Source organism: Aplysia californica, unplaced genomic scaffold (genome assembly GCF_000002075.1).
Source record: "Aplysia californica isolate F4 #8 unplaced genomic scaffold, AplCal3.0 scaffold00018, whole genome shotgun sequence".
Classification (NCBI taxonomy): Eukaryota; Metazoa; Mollusca; class Gastropoda; order Aplysiida; family Aplysiidae; genus Aplysia; species Aplysia californica.
Window position 1 is genome coordinate 1,469,307 of NW_004797288.1, and position 16,763 is coordinate 1,486,069.

A 16,763-nucleotide genomic window follows, 5' to 3' on the forward strand; every position below is an offset into this window, starting at 1 on the left:
GGTCGAACCTGTGTAAGACGGAATCGCAAGGGAGCCAAACTTTCCATCTTAGACAGGGGAATTTAGGGGGAGATGGAGGTTGGGGGGGGACCAAGGATCGCTTGTCCGATCGGCAAGCAGTGATCAAAACTTAACACCTCTCAATTGCTATCCTGTCTGATAATGACATACGTCAGTCTTACTGATCCTATTACCACCAGTACTTTCCTTTCATAGTATCTTTATTTGACCTATTAAAAACATAAATGTTTGACCATCTCCTTTGCTTCGACCCTTAGCACCACCCACCAATGCCACCCCTCACTGCCATCATTGTAACAACGATTCGAGGAACTCTTTTCTCGGCTGGCCGTACGATCAGGGCGGCAGGAATTGGTCGATCTAATTTCACACCTCTGGCTTCTGGCTACCCAGGAAAGTTTCCGTCATGGCTCGCTACTCGAGCACTCTCACGAGCAGTCGTGAGATTTCACACCCACACTACACTGACCATTTGCATCGTTCAGGGCTCACATGATGGGGTAATATCTACCCCCAAATTGCACCCCTACTCCCCTTCCTCGCCCAGCAGCATGGCCATAGCATTAAATTTAGAGCCGGCGGAAGCAAACTTGCGAGTTTTGTTTCAAATCAGGGCTGGGCGGGCAAAGCATTTTCCGTCTTAGACAGGTGAAACCCTCGGAAGGGAGCGGATTTTTCTTTCCGTTTCCCCATAGGACAGGTTTCCGTTTTATACAGGTAATTAAAGAGGAATATCAAGCGGGGAGTGGGGAGACTCCGTTAAGGCAGGTTTGACCGTATTTTGATGAAAAAATGGGGGGGGGGGGGGGAGTAGAGGTAGGCTACAGGTGATTTATTTTTAAAATTTCTTTTTCAAATTCAGCGAAAAAATGTAATTTCAACAAATACCATAACCTCTAGGGTTAAAAGCTATTGATTAAGTAGTCAAAAAACAGGAAAAGGCAGGATGTTAGACCACAGTTGGGGGAATAACCCATGATTGAGTATAACCTCCCAGTTGAAATCAAAGGGAGTAGCTCTAAAGATAATAATATGAGCACAGAGAGACTCAGAATGCCCAAGAGAAGAATTTCAGGTTGATAAGCAGAAATAAATACTTCAATTATACAGTAATTGTTCAATCCGGTCTCCAAATATTTGAAAATCATTGATCTTTAACTTTATACCCCCTTACTGCTATCACTCAAAGGGAAAATGAACTTACGATAAAAAACTTTTTAACAAACTAAACACGTTTGTTAATCAGCAACCCACACATAGCTTACTAAGAACAACAGGCAAAACTTCATTCTGTACCCTAGGGAAAAGTTTAAGAGAACAATCTACTTACAAACAAAAAGCACTCATCAAAACCTCAACATACACCATACACCTCTTTACTTGCAAATAAAAGAAGACACTTTCACATCCCCTACGAATGAAGACTTCATCCTAAATCCAGTATAAAACTGTTCAGGGCAGCCATCTCACATTCCATTCATCTCTGACACAACAATATCAAAACATACAGACTCAAATTTTTCACTGATCAAACCCAGTCAAAATTACATCGCCCCAACACGAAAAGGTTCACAACTTACCGTTACTAGTTCAAGATCCACATGCTTGTTTGCCACCAACGGGTATAACTTTTCGTAAACTTTAAACTGATATTTCCGCAACAGCTCCGTGATTGGATGGTCAGAGCAGCGCAGCACCTCTTGCACAAGCTGACTGATAAGAACAGCATCCTCTGGGTTCGCTTCTAGTCTTTTGCGCCAGTTGCGTAGCCATTTCTGAGAAACAAGCAAAAAGCGTGCCATTACCAGGTGTAAAAGTTGGTCACAACCATTTTGCCTGGAAACTTTCAAACTCATAGCATCTCAAGGGGCTTTGCCTGAAAAGATAATTGAATAACCCTCGTACTGACTATTTATGCTCGAACTCAAGCAGCGGAGCTAAAAAGACAGACTTTTTTTAGACAGTGGTCAGGTAAACGAAAGAAACCCATACTTCACAAGATCGGTGATAATCCAGACAAGGACGGCCGTCGCAGGCAACATGATGCCGGCTGGCTTTCTCTTGCCAGAATTTCCTGCCACAGCTGGCAAACTTTTACCCATGGCCACTACTACACCCATTCTGCTACACACACAAATTCTTTATCAAATCATCAGCCTTGCTCTTATCCCACCATGAATTTAATCCTCCAGAATGGGATAAAGAAAATAAAATACTAAATGTGAGGGGGAGAACATTAAGAACAGGCAGCCTGTTAGTGTTACTTAAAAGATGGCAAATCAATAGAAATAGTGCCACCCAGCATTACCTCAGACTGACTCTCCCAAACTGAAAAAGCATTCATTAAACGTACCCTTCAAAAGATTTGAACCCATATTCTCTCTTTTGTCAAGTTAAAAACATAACTGCCGAATGAAACACTTTACTTGCTGCCACTTAAAACATGCCATTGTACCCAAGAAAAGTAAAAGCATACGCAAATATCTCACCGCCTCATTCTCATATTCTAGAATTCTCTTGTAAATTTGTCTTTGCTCCTGCTCTTCTTTTGACATTCCCATCGGAGTTGCTTGAGCAAACCTCCTGCAAAATAAAACACAATTTTCTTTGTTAAAAATAGGCACGAACAGGAAAACAAGAGTGTTTTAAAAATAAAAAAGAAAGACACAGTAAAATAGCAGTGAAAGTCAATAACCTGTCATTCACGATTCACAATAGGTCAGAAGGCAACAGACAACCTTATTCTTTCAAACATCTCAAAATTAAAGCGGGAGCTCTCATGGCCTAGAGGTAAGGTGTTGGCCTCTCATTCAAAAGGTCCCGGGTTCGAATCCGGGTAGCGACCGAAAAAAGTTTTTCTCTCAAATTGTCTCTTTTAACCTCCTTTCCTGCTCTCTAGCAATATTCTGTCGTCTGCTTTCGTCTTCTCTTTCTGTCCCCACCCCCTCACCTCCTTTGCCCCCTCTTCTGGGCTCCTGACTCTTTCTGACGCCTTTCTTCTGCTATTCCTTGACTCCTTCTTACAGCTGTCTTTCTGCCACACCCCTGATCTTCTGGTAGGAAAGATCTACACCTAGCCTTCTCGGACAAAGGCGAAAAATCTCGCAGGGCCCGCGTGCAAGTTGCGCACGTTAAAGATCCCCTGGTGGTCTAAAATCGATAAGAGTAGGCTTCAGCTGCCACCCGGGCAAAATTCAAAATTTCCTACCAACTAAAAGTATTAGGTGTGTCCTGCGTGCTCATATGACCTTATGCAGTTGCGAGCGTCGAAAAACACTCTACTATAACAAAAAAATTTAAAGCACAACATGGACAACCCCCATCCATCTGGAATAGAAGCAAATCGAGCTGAAAAGAAAATCTTGAGAGAGGACAAAGCAACTTATAGGTAAAACAAATCAGTAAAGGTCTACTTCAGTGCCCCCCCCCCCCCCCCCCTCCCCTCTTAAAGATTTTAAAGTGAAGTAAAATTGTCTTTTGCGCATGTCACAGCTACCCCTTTGTTGGCCCCACAAAATGCAAAGGTCCAGGAGGTGCATGGTAGGTCAACTAGGGCTGATGTAGACCTTTACCACCAAACCAAAGACATGCAGCATAATATAAACAACCCGCTATACGTTTTATAATATAATAGTATAATTTTAGACTACGGCTAACCATAACAACAATTAAATCCATCAAATCGCAGAGCTCAAAATAATGTACCTTGTTGTAAATATTTTCACTAAAACAATATTGAACAATCAGAAAACTAGCAGCTCTGACCCAGCCTCAGAGTAAAAAAAATAAAGCTTGCTGTTGTCATTGTCAGGATCAGCATGAGTCTATGGGATCCTTCATGAATGACAGGCAGAGCTACTCAATCAATTTTCTTTAAAAAGGAATTGTAACTCATGTCTTTAAAGGAAAGGTGAAGAATTTAATCATTACATCCAAGACCCTAGTTGAACAAAACCTAATTAACTTTAAAAACTCTTAAAAAGTGAAGAAAGAAGCAGATACGAAAAACAGAAAAGTGATTAAATTTCCCAGACACTAGTACAACAAAATCTAAATTGACTTTAAAAACTCAAGTAAACAAAGAAGATCAGACACATAGAAAAGTGATTAAATTTCTGAAACAGACTCCCACAAAAAAAAACCAGTGTAAAGCATGGACTCGGACTGAAATAATGGGTCCTCTAACTCCTGTACAAACAGCTAAACAGTTACACTGTATTTTCACATCGTCACTGAGATCTCAGGAAATCACTTACTTTGCAGCTTCCTCCTCCAACCGTTGATTTCTCGCTTGCATCTTTCGAGCTAGCTGAAATAGAGAGTCACATAATTCAAATATGTACTTGTTTTTTTAGTACACAAACGGACATCAATACATTAATGGGTAGACGTACACCACCGGAAAAATTTTCTCAACGAATGACGAAATTTTAGGTAAATAGGATGTACTAAGGCTGATTTTATTGAATTTTTCAGAAAAATGGGTCTCTGTGGCGGCCATCTTGGATTTTCAAACCAGCTTCTTAGTGCAGAAAAATTCCATAGTAAATATTGAATTATCAGCCTGAAATTTGGCGCACAAGTACAAACCTATATGAACTGGGGATCCATGTGAGGATTTTGACCTATATTTAAAACTAAAAAAGTGAGCCCAAAGTCATTGGACCCCCCAGGGTCAGTTGACGAAATTTTGGGGTACATATTACCAAAAAAATTGAATATTTCCACAAGTTACCAATATTTCCCAATTCCCTCATATAGATAGATCCCCAGAATAGATCTTAAAGCACCTATACGCCAAATTTGAAGCTTCTAGCTTCAGTAGTTTTTTTAAACCCCTTGCACCAAGCATGTGACATATGTCAAAAAGTAGATTTTGAGAAAAACAGAAAAAACAGGGATTTTTTTAAGGATTTTTAGAGCAATTTGCATTTTTCAAACGTCCTTTTAGGTCATATAGGGTGTTTTTTCGACAGTTTCTTCATTGTGACCCAATAGAACAGGTGCCAAAGGACGTTTTTCCGCAAAAAAACAAAAGTTGGATAATTTGAAAAATGTTATCGATATTGCCTGGGACCGCCGACCCGGGTCTTCCCTTAACAGTCGTTAAGTGCTGGCAAAAAGTAATACAGACAAACAGAAACAACATAGCGAAAGAAAAGAGGTAAGGCCTACCAGTGGGACCATCAAACCACCCACTAGTATTAATAGAATTAAAACCAAAAAAAAGAAAACAGTGCAAAACTACAGACCAATGCAAGGCAAAAATCCAAAGATATCAATTACTCATTGATTTAAGATGAAGTATAGAGTTATAATGGTGATCATATTGTTCAAGTAAGTAGCAGGATGACGGAAAAAACAAACACAAAGAAAAATTTACTCAAACAAAAGGAGTCTTAAAACCTATTCATAGCTCTTAAACTGACCTCTTCTTCTTGGGCCTGAGCAATGGCCAAGTTCTCCGCCATTTTCCTTTGGATTGTCAAACTCTGAGAAAAAAAAAAAAACATTTAACGAAAGTCATGTAGAACAGATACAACAAAAGAATACGAGTCCTTAGGGAAAATATTTGCAGCACTTATAATATCAGAACACAGGATTAAAAAGTTGAGAATTGCAACAGAAAAAAGTAATATGTTAAGAGGGAGTAAAGAGGAGGAAGAGGAGGAGATTAAATAAAATTGAGATTTGCTTCAGATTCACCACCACACAATTCCTAAAAATGCCTAAAAATTGCTATCTCAAGAACCCTAACAAAAAAACTTTGATAAATAGCTGTCATAGAAATCAGTCAAGTATTACTTTTCATACACAGTCAAACCCCATTATACCGCCTACCTTGAGACAAGCATGAAGTTGGCAGTACAACGGGGCTAGCGGTATATAACAGGATGGCACTGATTGCGATCTTGACTTGTGGTAGACTGGCAGAGACGAGAGACTGTGGCAAGTCTTGATTCAAATAAAACTAGATCTGTCTTATGCAATTGTGTAGGGGAAAAACGAGTAGCTACCAATTACATGTACAACTGAATTTTACAAAAATTCAAATTGAAAATTTCAGCGCCAGTCCTCACAACAAGAAAGGTTCATGGGCACTGCCAGTCTTTTAATCATCGGGCTGACATCTGGCAATACCAGATGTTTCACTGACATGCCAAAGGAGTGCAGTTCCTTTGAATTTCTCCGAGCGACTTCATTCTAATTTTTACCTTATTTGGGGGGGGGTATTCACCAAAGCCTAAAAATAATTAATAATTGCATTTCCATAATCAGCATAAATCAGGAGCAACTAGAGAAAAAAAAAATGTTAGAAGTAGGCCGCACTCACAGAGATGTGTGGAACAGAGATTACGAAGCAGCTGCCCAGAGGGTGCTGCCTGTAGTCTGTACATCTGGCGGCCAATTTATATGAATCTAATAAGGATCATACAGTTAAGACTGTTTGCAGAAGGCGATGTCAAGGCGCAAATACTATGTTTATACAGGCGTTCCTTTTCGTACATTGGCAAGACTTGGTGATAAATAGGGCTGGCCCTATAACGGGGTTGGCTGTATAATGGTGGGGGTACAGTGAGATTTGACTGCGACCCTTAGCAAAAGATCTGCCTGAAACAACAAATTAAAACTAATGGTATCTCCATATCTCGACAATCATCTTTTTCCAACTAATAAAAATGACCACAAGAAACTCTTCATTGACAACAGCAAATCTTATTTCAAGATGAATCTCTTTTCAACAAATTATAATGCTACTTAAAATATGATTAATTATCAGTGGAAAATTCTTATGCCAAGAAAATGCCCCAGCGCCCTTAATAATTCAGTGTTTATTTTATACAAAATACAAATAGGAAAAAAGGTGCTTACATAGCTGAAAGCATTAAAATCTGAGCGGTTTAATCGGTTCATTCTGGCTTTGTAAGCTGCCATCAAGGACTGGTTCTGCCTTTGGGCAATTTCCATTGGGGTCAGGGATCTTGGTCTGAAGGACATCAGAGAGAGTAAAGTTACATGTCATCCTTCAAACAAGTCAAACTGTTTTTGAAAATCTTTTTCTCACTCTCCACACAAAAAACAAATATTTGTGTTTCTCTACCATGAGCACAATTAGGCTTTACTCTTACTACTGTACATCCAATATACATGTGCGTGTGAATGTTCGTGAAAAGTAGAACTAAAAAAATTAAAAGAGTAAGATGGAGATAAAAATGGATAGCCACAAGATCAGCAAGAGTATGCATGACAATGTTCAATGCATGAGTTTGCAAACAAATTAGCACACAACTTAATCTGAAAGAGCATGGACATTTGTGATAGTAACGAGTTTTGAAATATAATATGAGCAATTTACAGGAATATCACACTATTCTTTTATTCCTCTTGTGTACAAAAAAATACATGTATTACTTTTCAACATTGTTACAGTGTATGAAGCCTTTGACCAAAATGACATGAAAAGAACAAAGTGACGATTCACACCAAAAAAAATCCCTAACACAATTCTACAGCAAAAGTAAATAGTCCACAAACATCAGCTTTCACTGCAACTCTGCAAAAATACAGAATTATTGAGGGGTGGGGGTGGGGGGATGGACAAAAAAAGTACACAAGAACATACATATTAGGTAAAAATGCATTCATTATTTGTGTGTGTTCTGAGATGAAAAGAGACAATACACTACTGAAAAGAAATACTCACTTTGTGGCATGGAAAGAATGAGGATTGTATTCATCTGGTAATGATGGCACTGGACGTCCCAAGCCCCTGTAATTATTATTTGTCTCCTGAGACACCGGGGTCGAAGCTTTCACAGTAGACACTGAGCCTTTGATGGACTCACCAGCTGGGGTGATGGAGGCACCTATTAAAACATAAAATAAAACAGCATTGTGATATGCCACAGTTGCCAGAAAATGGTACTTTAATCACTGCATTACAGATGATATTTTGCAAAAACCAAAAACAGTTAGGTTGAGAAATATAAAATATCTTTTTTTTTAAATATTCTAAACAAGCATTTGTATCAGTAGTAAGGGTTACAAACACATGATTACTTTTCACTATATTTCCTAAAAACATATTTGTCTCTGGAACAAACTATTATTTCACTAAAACATGCGTGTTATATATTACAAGTATAGCCATACTGTATTGTATTTTCACTGAAACATTTCAAATATACAAATTCTAGTTTGGTTCCAAAAAAGACAATGTGAGGTAGGGGTGTGAATAACAATTTGCTCTTTACTCTAAATATCCTACCTGAAAATGCGCATGCGAGTGTCATAAGTCACAAATAGGAAACAGAACAAATGAATGTCCAGTGCCATGTTTCACACTAGAAAAGAAAAAAATACAGAAATCATTCATAGTAAAGCATAAGTATACCACTATCAATTTTTTTTCTTTCTGAGAAAATTGTTTCATACAAGGGAGATATTAATTGATACCTTGAGAAACAGTGCTTCTACTTGGTGTTGGTAGTTTGTGTGGTGATGCTGGAGACTGTGGCTGGGGGAAACTCGTCACAGAAGTAGGCGAGGTCACCGGGGTTGATGCAGAGGAACCAGAAGTGTTCAGATCTGAATAAAGATGCCAGAGACAAAATAAACATGCTTGCTCTTGACAGTACAGCCATAAAATGCACTACAAAAGGAAGAACTTGTGAGAAGACAAGTCAGAACCAAACAAGTAGTTTACTGAATCATTTGTAAGGGTTCTTGACATCTTCATATGTAGAAATATAAAAGTTTTCAAAACCTGTTTGACAGTTATGCAAACCGCCAAAAATGTGGTGATGTCACTGCAAATGAAATGCTAAAATTACTCTTAAAAGATATCATCCTTATATCAGACGGCTTATGTCGTCATAACAGTCCACAGGAAAAGATGAAAATTTTCATCTAAGATGAAAAAAAAAAAGTTGAAGAGAATGCCATTTTGTGTGCATTATTTTTATCAGCACTTATGTCTCATCTTTTTTAGTTAAAGTCTTCTGTCCACAAACATTTTTTTCTAATGCATACCCATTTTTTCCATCAAAGCAACCATTCTGTCTATACACTGTTGGGCCAGTTTGACTTGTCTGGAGGTTTTGCTTGTGACCACCACATCCCCACCTTCAAGAAAATTGAAAGAAAACCAAGTGGAACAAAAATAATCACTGCACTCTTCTAAAGACGATGGGTAAAAAGGAAATGAAAGTAGCAAATTTTACTGGATCACCAAACTAACAATACTAACATAAAGTGCCTAAACCTAACGCCACAACAAGTTCATTTAAAAATATTTTTTAACCATATGATATAAATACTATTTTAAAAAGTGACTGCTGAAATTGAAAAACTACTTTAAAAAAACCTACTCACTCAGCTGATGGTTTTAAATAAGTTAATTAAATCAACTTTACTTGAGAACATCTTAGAAAAGAAAAACAAAATGCCACATAGGAAATAACATGAAAAGGTGGCGTGAAATGACAGGTGATCAAGGTTCATATGTTCATTTATGTATTTCCTTTTTTTTTTTTAAGTCAACCTATGGAGATAACTTTCAATACAATACAATGGAGAGTGGCAGTTATATGTATTAATTAATGTATAATCAAAATTCTTTTGTAAACTTCCGAATCATCTGACCACAGAAGGTAATTATCACTGGGCAGTCAAATTTCAATAACTTAGATAAAGCAAACAATTGATTTAAAGATTATGATACATCCTTGCTATAAACAAAATATATCCCTTGATAAGTTGAGAGTCTCTGAATGACACGTACATAATACTCATTTCCTGTCAAAATCAATTTGAAAAAAGAAACAACAACATAAAAACAATACCAAAACACCTACTTGTTGATCTTATTGCAAGAATGAGATTTGTTGATATGCGATACGTGCAGCCAACATACTTCTTGTAAGCCTCCTGTAATATTCAGGAAAATACCTGCTTAATAAAATCTTATTAGACATAAAAATAAGGGACAAAATACAGTACGCACTAGAAAGCTACGCTCCATACTCATACACCAAGAACAAAATCTTTAATATTCAATCGTGTATTTTGGTACCAGCGTAGGACCATTCAATTTCTGCACAGTTATTACAAACTGAAATTCATGTTACATTGTATGATGTTGTTCCAACCAACAAACAAATTTTCTTTGAACAATGAAAGGTCATATTTAAAGTTTTTAATTTTTAAATGCTATCTTATCAGATTCTCTGATTGCATGAATGAACTCTGAATAATTCTGCATTTAAAACCAAAAGTATGTTAATGCATCACTCCACTTCATACAAACCAATTACCTAAATCAGTAGCATGCTCCTCTTCCTTAATCAAGAAGTTTTTCATTTAAAGAAATATAATCACAATGATGAAGGGAAAAGTGAGGGTAAAGAGAAAAATGGTAAAAATAGCAATGATGATAATGATAATAAAGACAACAACAAAAGCTTCTTCAAAGGGTAAAAATTCCAATGTTCTTAACAAAAGTATTAAATACTAAACTTGACAGTTTAGGAATTTTGCAATCTTTATAATCTTTAAAATCCATCTTAGTGACTGTACATACCTTTTCATTGCCATCATTATCCAGTTTCAGGGCTTCCCCTATTTCCTTCATTAACACTGGCAGTGGAGTCTCCGCCATGGCTCCTTTTAGATGTCAAGCAATTCTGTGATATAATATATATGCATTATATAGTGAAGAAGTATTGACTTAGTTGGAAATTAAAATGTAAATATTCACCGACACATATTTTCAACTTCACCAACCACACTTGTAGCTTGTTAAGTCAACCGAGTTTAAAAAGTTTGTGTTTGTTTTAGAAAGAGTTTTACAGCATTTGAAACACAATTATGTCATATAAGTGCCGAAGATTAGAGGTGTAACAAGAGAGTAATAAATACAAAAAAGAAGAGGGGAGATTAAAGACAATAGGTCTTTGACAGGAAAGAAGAAGCAAACCACACAGAGCGCCCGCCAACCACCAATGATAAAAGTTTGCACTTTTCGCCCACCTACAACAGCAAGAAACATTGCACAGCTTTCAACTAATATTTATAACACATACTATTGATCTTCATTTTGATATTTCTTGACACAAACAGGAAGGCGGAGAATCATTTATTCCTGCACTCAAGCACAAAAACACATGGGCTGACTGACACACACAATACATAAACAGACATACACAAAATCACACATACACACAGCAAAACAATCATTCACATTGACTGACACTACCATAATCAAAGCCGCCATTCCCTTAAGATAACAAACGTATTGTTGCTAACAAAAAAACAACCACTAATAACATCAGTATTTCCTCAAACAGTAGAAACCCTGCAACCAAATTACATTGATAGATAAGCAGCAACGATGGCCTACTTCCATCCAAACTATTCTCCTACACCTACACAAAAAGGCAGTCTGCAGTGATAACAATATAATTGGCCAGTTTATCTCAAACAACTGATCTGATAATGATTTAAAAAATGGCCCACCCATGGGTGATAAATTGGGGAATACCAATCCACGAACTGAAATTTTAATTGTTCTGTCCCTGACCTGAAACCCCCATAAATCTTTAAATTCAAAACCAGAAAACATAAAACAAGGACAGTAATAAAATGACATATTGTAACTGCTCTAGCAAATGGCACATATCGCATTTTTGCTTCTTTTGAGATAAATGGGAAAAACCGTTTAGCTAGACTATCTATCATCTAATAAAGGTAAAACTTGCAAAGTATGTTTCTTTTGTGACTGCCAGCACGTATTTGTTTTGATTTTACCAAAACATAGAATATAGTACAGTGGAACTCGGATTCAACGAGGTGGCCGGGCCTGACCTAAAACCTCGTTGAATCCGAGTGTTCGTTATAGCAAACATGAGATTTGGTGTAGATTATTACAGGCACTGAGCACATAATGTGTAAAGAGAAGTAACAAGTAGTGCCTGAAATGACTGCATATTATGAGCTGTGTAAAAAAAAAAGACCAATTCGTTCAAATGCAGGCCTGTGTCATCTCGATTGTTTGCCAAAAAGTTGTGTTGCTGTGTAGAGCCTAGCACACGGCAACTTTTGATTCCATAGACCAATGCTCAATTCATTTCGTAGATCTACGTCAAAACAAGCTTATATAATAATGATCAGTTGCTGAGGGGGAAAAAAAGACTGTGTGACGTGTTTGTATCTGCGACCTCTGATGCCCTCCCCCCTCCCCGACACAGTCACACGTGTGCAGGCCGCCCATCCGACCCCGACACACGCCAGAGTATACATGTGCGTGTGCCAACAACGCATGTGTTGGTATGAAAAAAGGCCGCTGATTGTTCGCATTCAATCGGCTTAGTGAACAATAGTTCACGATGCAGGTGCAATGGATGGTTTTCGGGAATAGATCAAGTTTGTTCTGGGAGAAAAATGAGCGAAGCCACGCCTGCGGGGGCTGTTCCCCCAGGAAGCGACCTCGTTGAATCCGAGCTTGCTGATTTAAGTGCTCGTTGAATCCGGGTTATTTTTTATTGATTTTAAAGAAGAAAAAATACGGGGAATCTATCTCCTCTTGTTGAATCCGAGTTCTCGTTTAATCCGAGCTCGTTAAATCCGAGTTCCACTGTACCACCAAACAAAATAAAAGACAAGTTGCATTTTGGCACAATTTTGGGTTGCGCCACTCTGCTAGGCAGTGACGAGATGGTTTTAGGGGGTTTTTTTCCTATAAAATAAGAGGTGCAATTCTCTGAACCACAATGTCATTTTTCTTTAAAAATTCATCCCAAAATAAAACATTGAACTAGACTGTACATAAAATTTCAGTTTGCAATACCTAAAGTATTTGCACTTCAGACGAAACAAAAAGGCGCCTTACTGACATTCATGTATTTTAAACCTGAATAATTACTAATGAGACCTGTGTACTCAACAGGTTTAGGTAAATAGGGCCTAACCTAAGTACAGCTAGACTAGCACGCTAGCCGTACTTAATAATGATGGCTAGACTGTCAATAAAATTTTAGTTTGCAATACCTACAGTATTTGTATTTCAGACAAAACCTTTTTTCTGATTGGTCACCGAATTTCATCGAGATCCCACGAAGGACAACGTGGGAACTTCATTTAGAATAGGGAACCCCCCGTCCGTTCGCGGTCCACGCAAATCGCGTCAGCGAGAGGAAATTATGTCTAGCGCTTCGCGGCCCGCTTTAGCATTGCTACATTGGGTACATTAGTATCCACATAAAATCCTGTTGCTGGGGAACCAGGAAAATGCAGGATCTTAATCTAAGGCGAACAGGCTCTTAGCAGACAAACCCGGGGAAGAATCTACAGTGACCCATGTTAAGGCTCACAACTGGTAAAATGGTTTCACTTCACTCTAAAATGAACTGACGTGACCCCTGGGTGGTTTTACATTATGGCGAGCAAAGAGTGGTCAACCTTGATGAACAATCACAGTGGCACGAGGCATGCCATTTACAATTATTTTCTTATCGTGAGTCTCAAGATCTACGCTTATTTGCCCCTCCCCTTTACCTATTCAAAATATATAGCTTTCCATCTCTGATTGAGTTCCCCGTCTTTGTCTTTACGCACCATTATGTTGTGACCACACCAATTAAAGTTCAGTCTCTCTAGCAAATTCGGGAAGAGAAAACTGCCAGGGAAGAGTTAACAGTTCAATGTGATCCAGCCTGGAGCGAACATGTAGGCCCTTCCCGCTACCCACCCAGCTAGTAAAGTAAGTTAAGGTGGGGAGCTCAGATGCGAGTGCAGTGTTTGGGGAAAACAAACGCATCTGTCAATTCACACCTCAGTGTGATCCTGTCAAGGTCACACATTGTACCGTTTCATCAAGTTTTGAATCTACAACGCATGTGATCACATTCACCCGAGTGGCTGATCTTTGATGCGACAGGCAGTTCGTTGATCTCAACTTTTCAATCTTGGTTGATCGGCTGTGCCCGTCTGCGTTTTTGTTCCGTAAAAATTATGATCTGGAATGCGGGATCTTATCCAAATGTACTTTCAGAGTGAAACAGGGTGGAATCTTAGGGTGACTTTTGTATAGGCCTAGCCTAGTAAAAATTTTGTTTTCTTAAAACAGTGGGGTCTTAAGTCTTATAAAGCTAACCGGGAACATAAGCGGAGGTGTCCATTGGGAGGACGGATCTGGAAGGGCGGTTAACTGTTGACTAGATCTCGTCGTGTTTAGTTTTTCGAAGTGGCTATGCGTACAGCCCTCCCGTGTGCATAGCATCGAGGCTATGTGTACAGCCCTCCACTTCACATAAGCTAAGCTTTGTAGGCGACACATAAACTATCAAACCGGACACTACAAGTGGACAAACTTAAACTCTGGAAGCTCGCAGGCCCTTTATAAAGGGTGTGAGCCAGGCTACCCAGGAAGCACACAGGCCCTACCTACTTCAATTGGGAAGCACGCAGCTATAAAGGTCATAGATGCTGACCTTTTTTCAATGGAAAATTTCTGCATTCCTTATAAATGGAAAGGCAGACAGACAGAGGGAAAAGATACTGGACAAGATGACTACATGCATGGCTAGGAGCAGCTAGAACAACAGACACCATTGCTGCAGCACAAGACAGAGTGAAGTGGAGGTCCATGATAGCCCACGCCAGTCGGCAAGGCACCGGAAGATGATGATGATGGAAAATGACGTAGTAAATTACAGGTCAAAGTTATAAATAGTGACCAATGACTTTGCAAGTTATCTTGACCTCGTAGAGCGTCTCTTGGCCAAAGATCGTCAAAATAGTTCACTCAGCCAAAAAGGTGTCCGCGGAAGTCCGCACATTGGTCTAGATGACGCTGCAGTCTTTGTTTTGAAGCTCTCTTTCGTTTCACCAGAAGAAGAATAGGAATAGCACAGTTTATTAATTTCACTTTTATTATATATTTTCACACAAGTAGGGTAACTCTGATCGCAAAGTCCGCACTTTTTCGAAGAGGGCGCCACTGAATATTGAGGACACTTTTTTTAATTGGCTCAATTATAGAGGAGTGAACTATCTTACTATCTTGTTATACACTATCTTTGTCTTGGCCAAGATATCGATCGATAAAATGGCGCGGTCCCGCTAAGCGATTATCAAGGCCGTGAGCATACTTCTTTCTAAATCTCTGAGGGCCGTACAGGAGGGAGGGCAGTACGCATGAGGGCCGTGTACGCATAGCTCATCCTTAGACTTAGAGGGAGGGCCGTACGCATGAGGGCCGTACGCATAGCCACAGGCTTTGTTGTTTTTTGGGAGTTTTTTTAAATATTTATTCATTTGTTATCTTTTATGCTATACTATACACGCACGCACGCGCGCACCCACACAGCCCAAGCAGTTGGCAATGGCGATGAAACCTAGTGACGTAGCCCATCCTGCGCTGAGGCAAAGCAGGCCAACACCACGGTGAGATCTAGTCAACTTGCAAGGGAAGCCCTGGAAGATGACAAAATTAGATGGCGGAAATACGTCATCTATACTTGAATTTGGGCCAATCACAGAGACGTGCTAGATCTAGATCTAGAGATCTAGATTCTAGATCTAGAGGTGCCTGCTGCAGCTAGCTTCATGTCATACAAATATACGAAAACGAGGAGAGGAAAAAAAAAGAACATAAACATCCACCCAACACACACACACTTAAAACTTAGATTACATCTAGATCTAGATCTAGATCTAGATCTAAAATATATAGATCTAGATTAGATCTAGAATCTAGATCTACATTCTAGATCTAGATTAAGATTAAGATCTACTTGACTTAGGCCTACACACTCACACTGATCTAGACTCTATCAAAATCTAGCATTGCATTTGACGTTGATAGAAGAGGCATAGAGGAGGCTAGGATCTAGATCTAGATATCCATAGATCTAGATCAAGATCTATATCATGTAGATCTAGAGTGGGGTCGTGACTCTAGATCTTGTCGGCTAGATCTAGAATCTAGTTCACAAAAGCCTCATGAAGCCATGAAGCCTTCACAAAATTACTTTCTGAACAGTGAACAGTCACAGGCAGCGAGCGGTGGCAGGCAAATTTACACACAACCGAAATAAGCAGCTCGTCTTGTGTTTTACGAGGAATTAAAACCAAACACAACAGTGACAATAGCCTTACCCGACACACTAGGCTACACACCCCAAACCATAGGCCTAGACCAGCCTGCACAGGCCTCTTCTTCTAGTCTCTTGAGCACTGAACTGAGAGAGCGAGCATTGAGCATCGACAAAACCATCAAAACAAACTTGATGTCCAGATCTACAAATAAATGCCCAGAGCCCGGATTTTTCAGTGTAGACATGCCACCAAAACACCTTCGGGCACTCCAATTGTAGGCCTAGATTCTAAAATAGGCCATAGATTTATACAACTTGGAGACAGTTAACTCTGAGTCTATTCTGTAGGTTCATCTGCCCGTGAGTCTTTCACTGGGCCCTAAGCTACTTTCATGTTGATACGACATATGTCACCTGTATGACAATGTAGTCGTGAGTATTATAACTTCAAGTAGATTTAAATGGTCATAACATATTCTCTGATAAAGCAAAGTGTGTCTGTTTTCCCATTTATTGTTAGTGTTGATTGTCATTTGGGTTGGTTCTTTGGTGTTTTCTTTTTTCTTTTTTGTGTTTGTGGGTTCGGAGGGGGGGAGGGGGCGCATTCGATACCTGAGTATGACCCCATCCCATTATATTCCTATA

At 39.0% G+C, this 16,763-nt stretch overlaps 1 protein-coding gene across 2 annotated transcripts in view; it reads right to left on the reverse strand.

The window, feature by feature from the left end:
- Positions 1–16,335, reverse strand: part of LOC101851464 (VPS9 domain-containing protein 1) — a 31,411-nt gene extending 15,076 nt beyond the window's left edge. For both annotated transcript variants that reach the window (XM_005090504.3, XM_013086321.2), the window contains exons 1-11: positions 16,180–16,335; positions 10,604–10,706; positions 9,879–9,951; positions 9,055–9,147; positions 8,479–8,610; positions 7,727–7,889; positions 6,895–7,009; positions 5,451–5,513; positions 4,278–4,330; positions 2,511–2,604; positions 1,602–1,796 (exon numbers count right to left, since the gene is read on the reverse strand). In XM_005090504.3, the coding sequence (XP_005090561.1) occupies positions 1,602–1,796; positions 2,511–2,604; positions 4,278–4,330; positions 5,451–5,513; positions 6,895–7,009; positions 7,727–7,889; positions 8,479–8,610; positions 9,055–9,147; positions 9,879–9,951; positions 10,604–10,681 (1,059 nt within the window). In that variant the 5' untranslated portion in view covers positions 10,682–10,706; positions 16,180–16,335. The remainder of the gene's footprint in view (positions 1–1,601; positions 1,797–2,510; positions 2,605–4,277; positions 4,331–5,450; positions 5,514–6,894; positions 7,010–7,726; positions 7,890–8,478; positions 8,611–9,054; positions 9,148–9,878; positions 9,952–10,603; positions 10,707–16,179) is intronic.
- Positions 16,336–16,763: the final 428 nt, after the last annotated feature.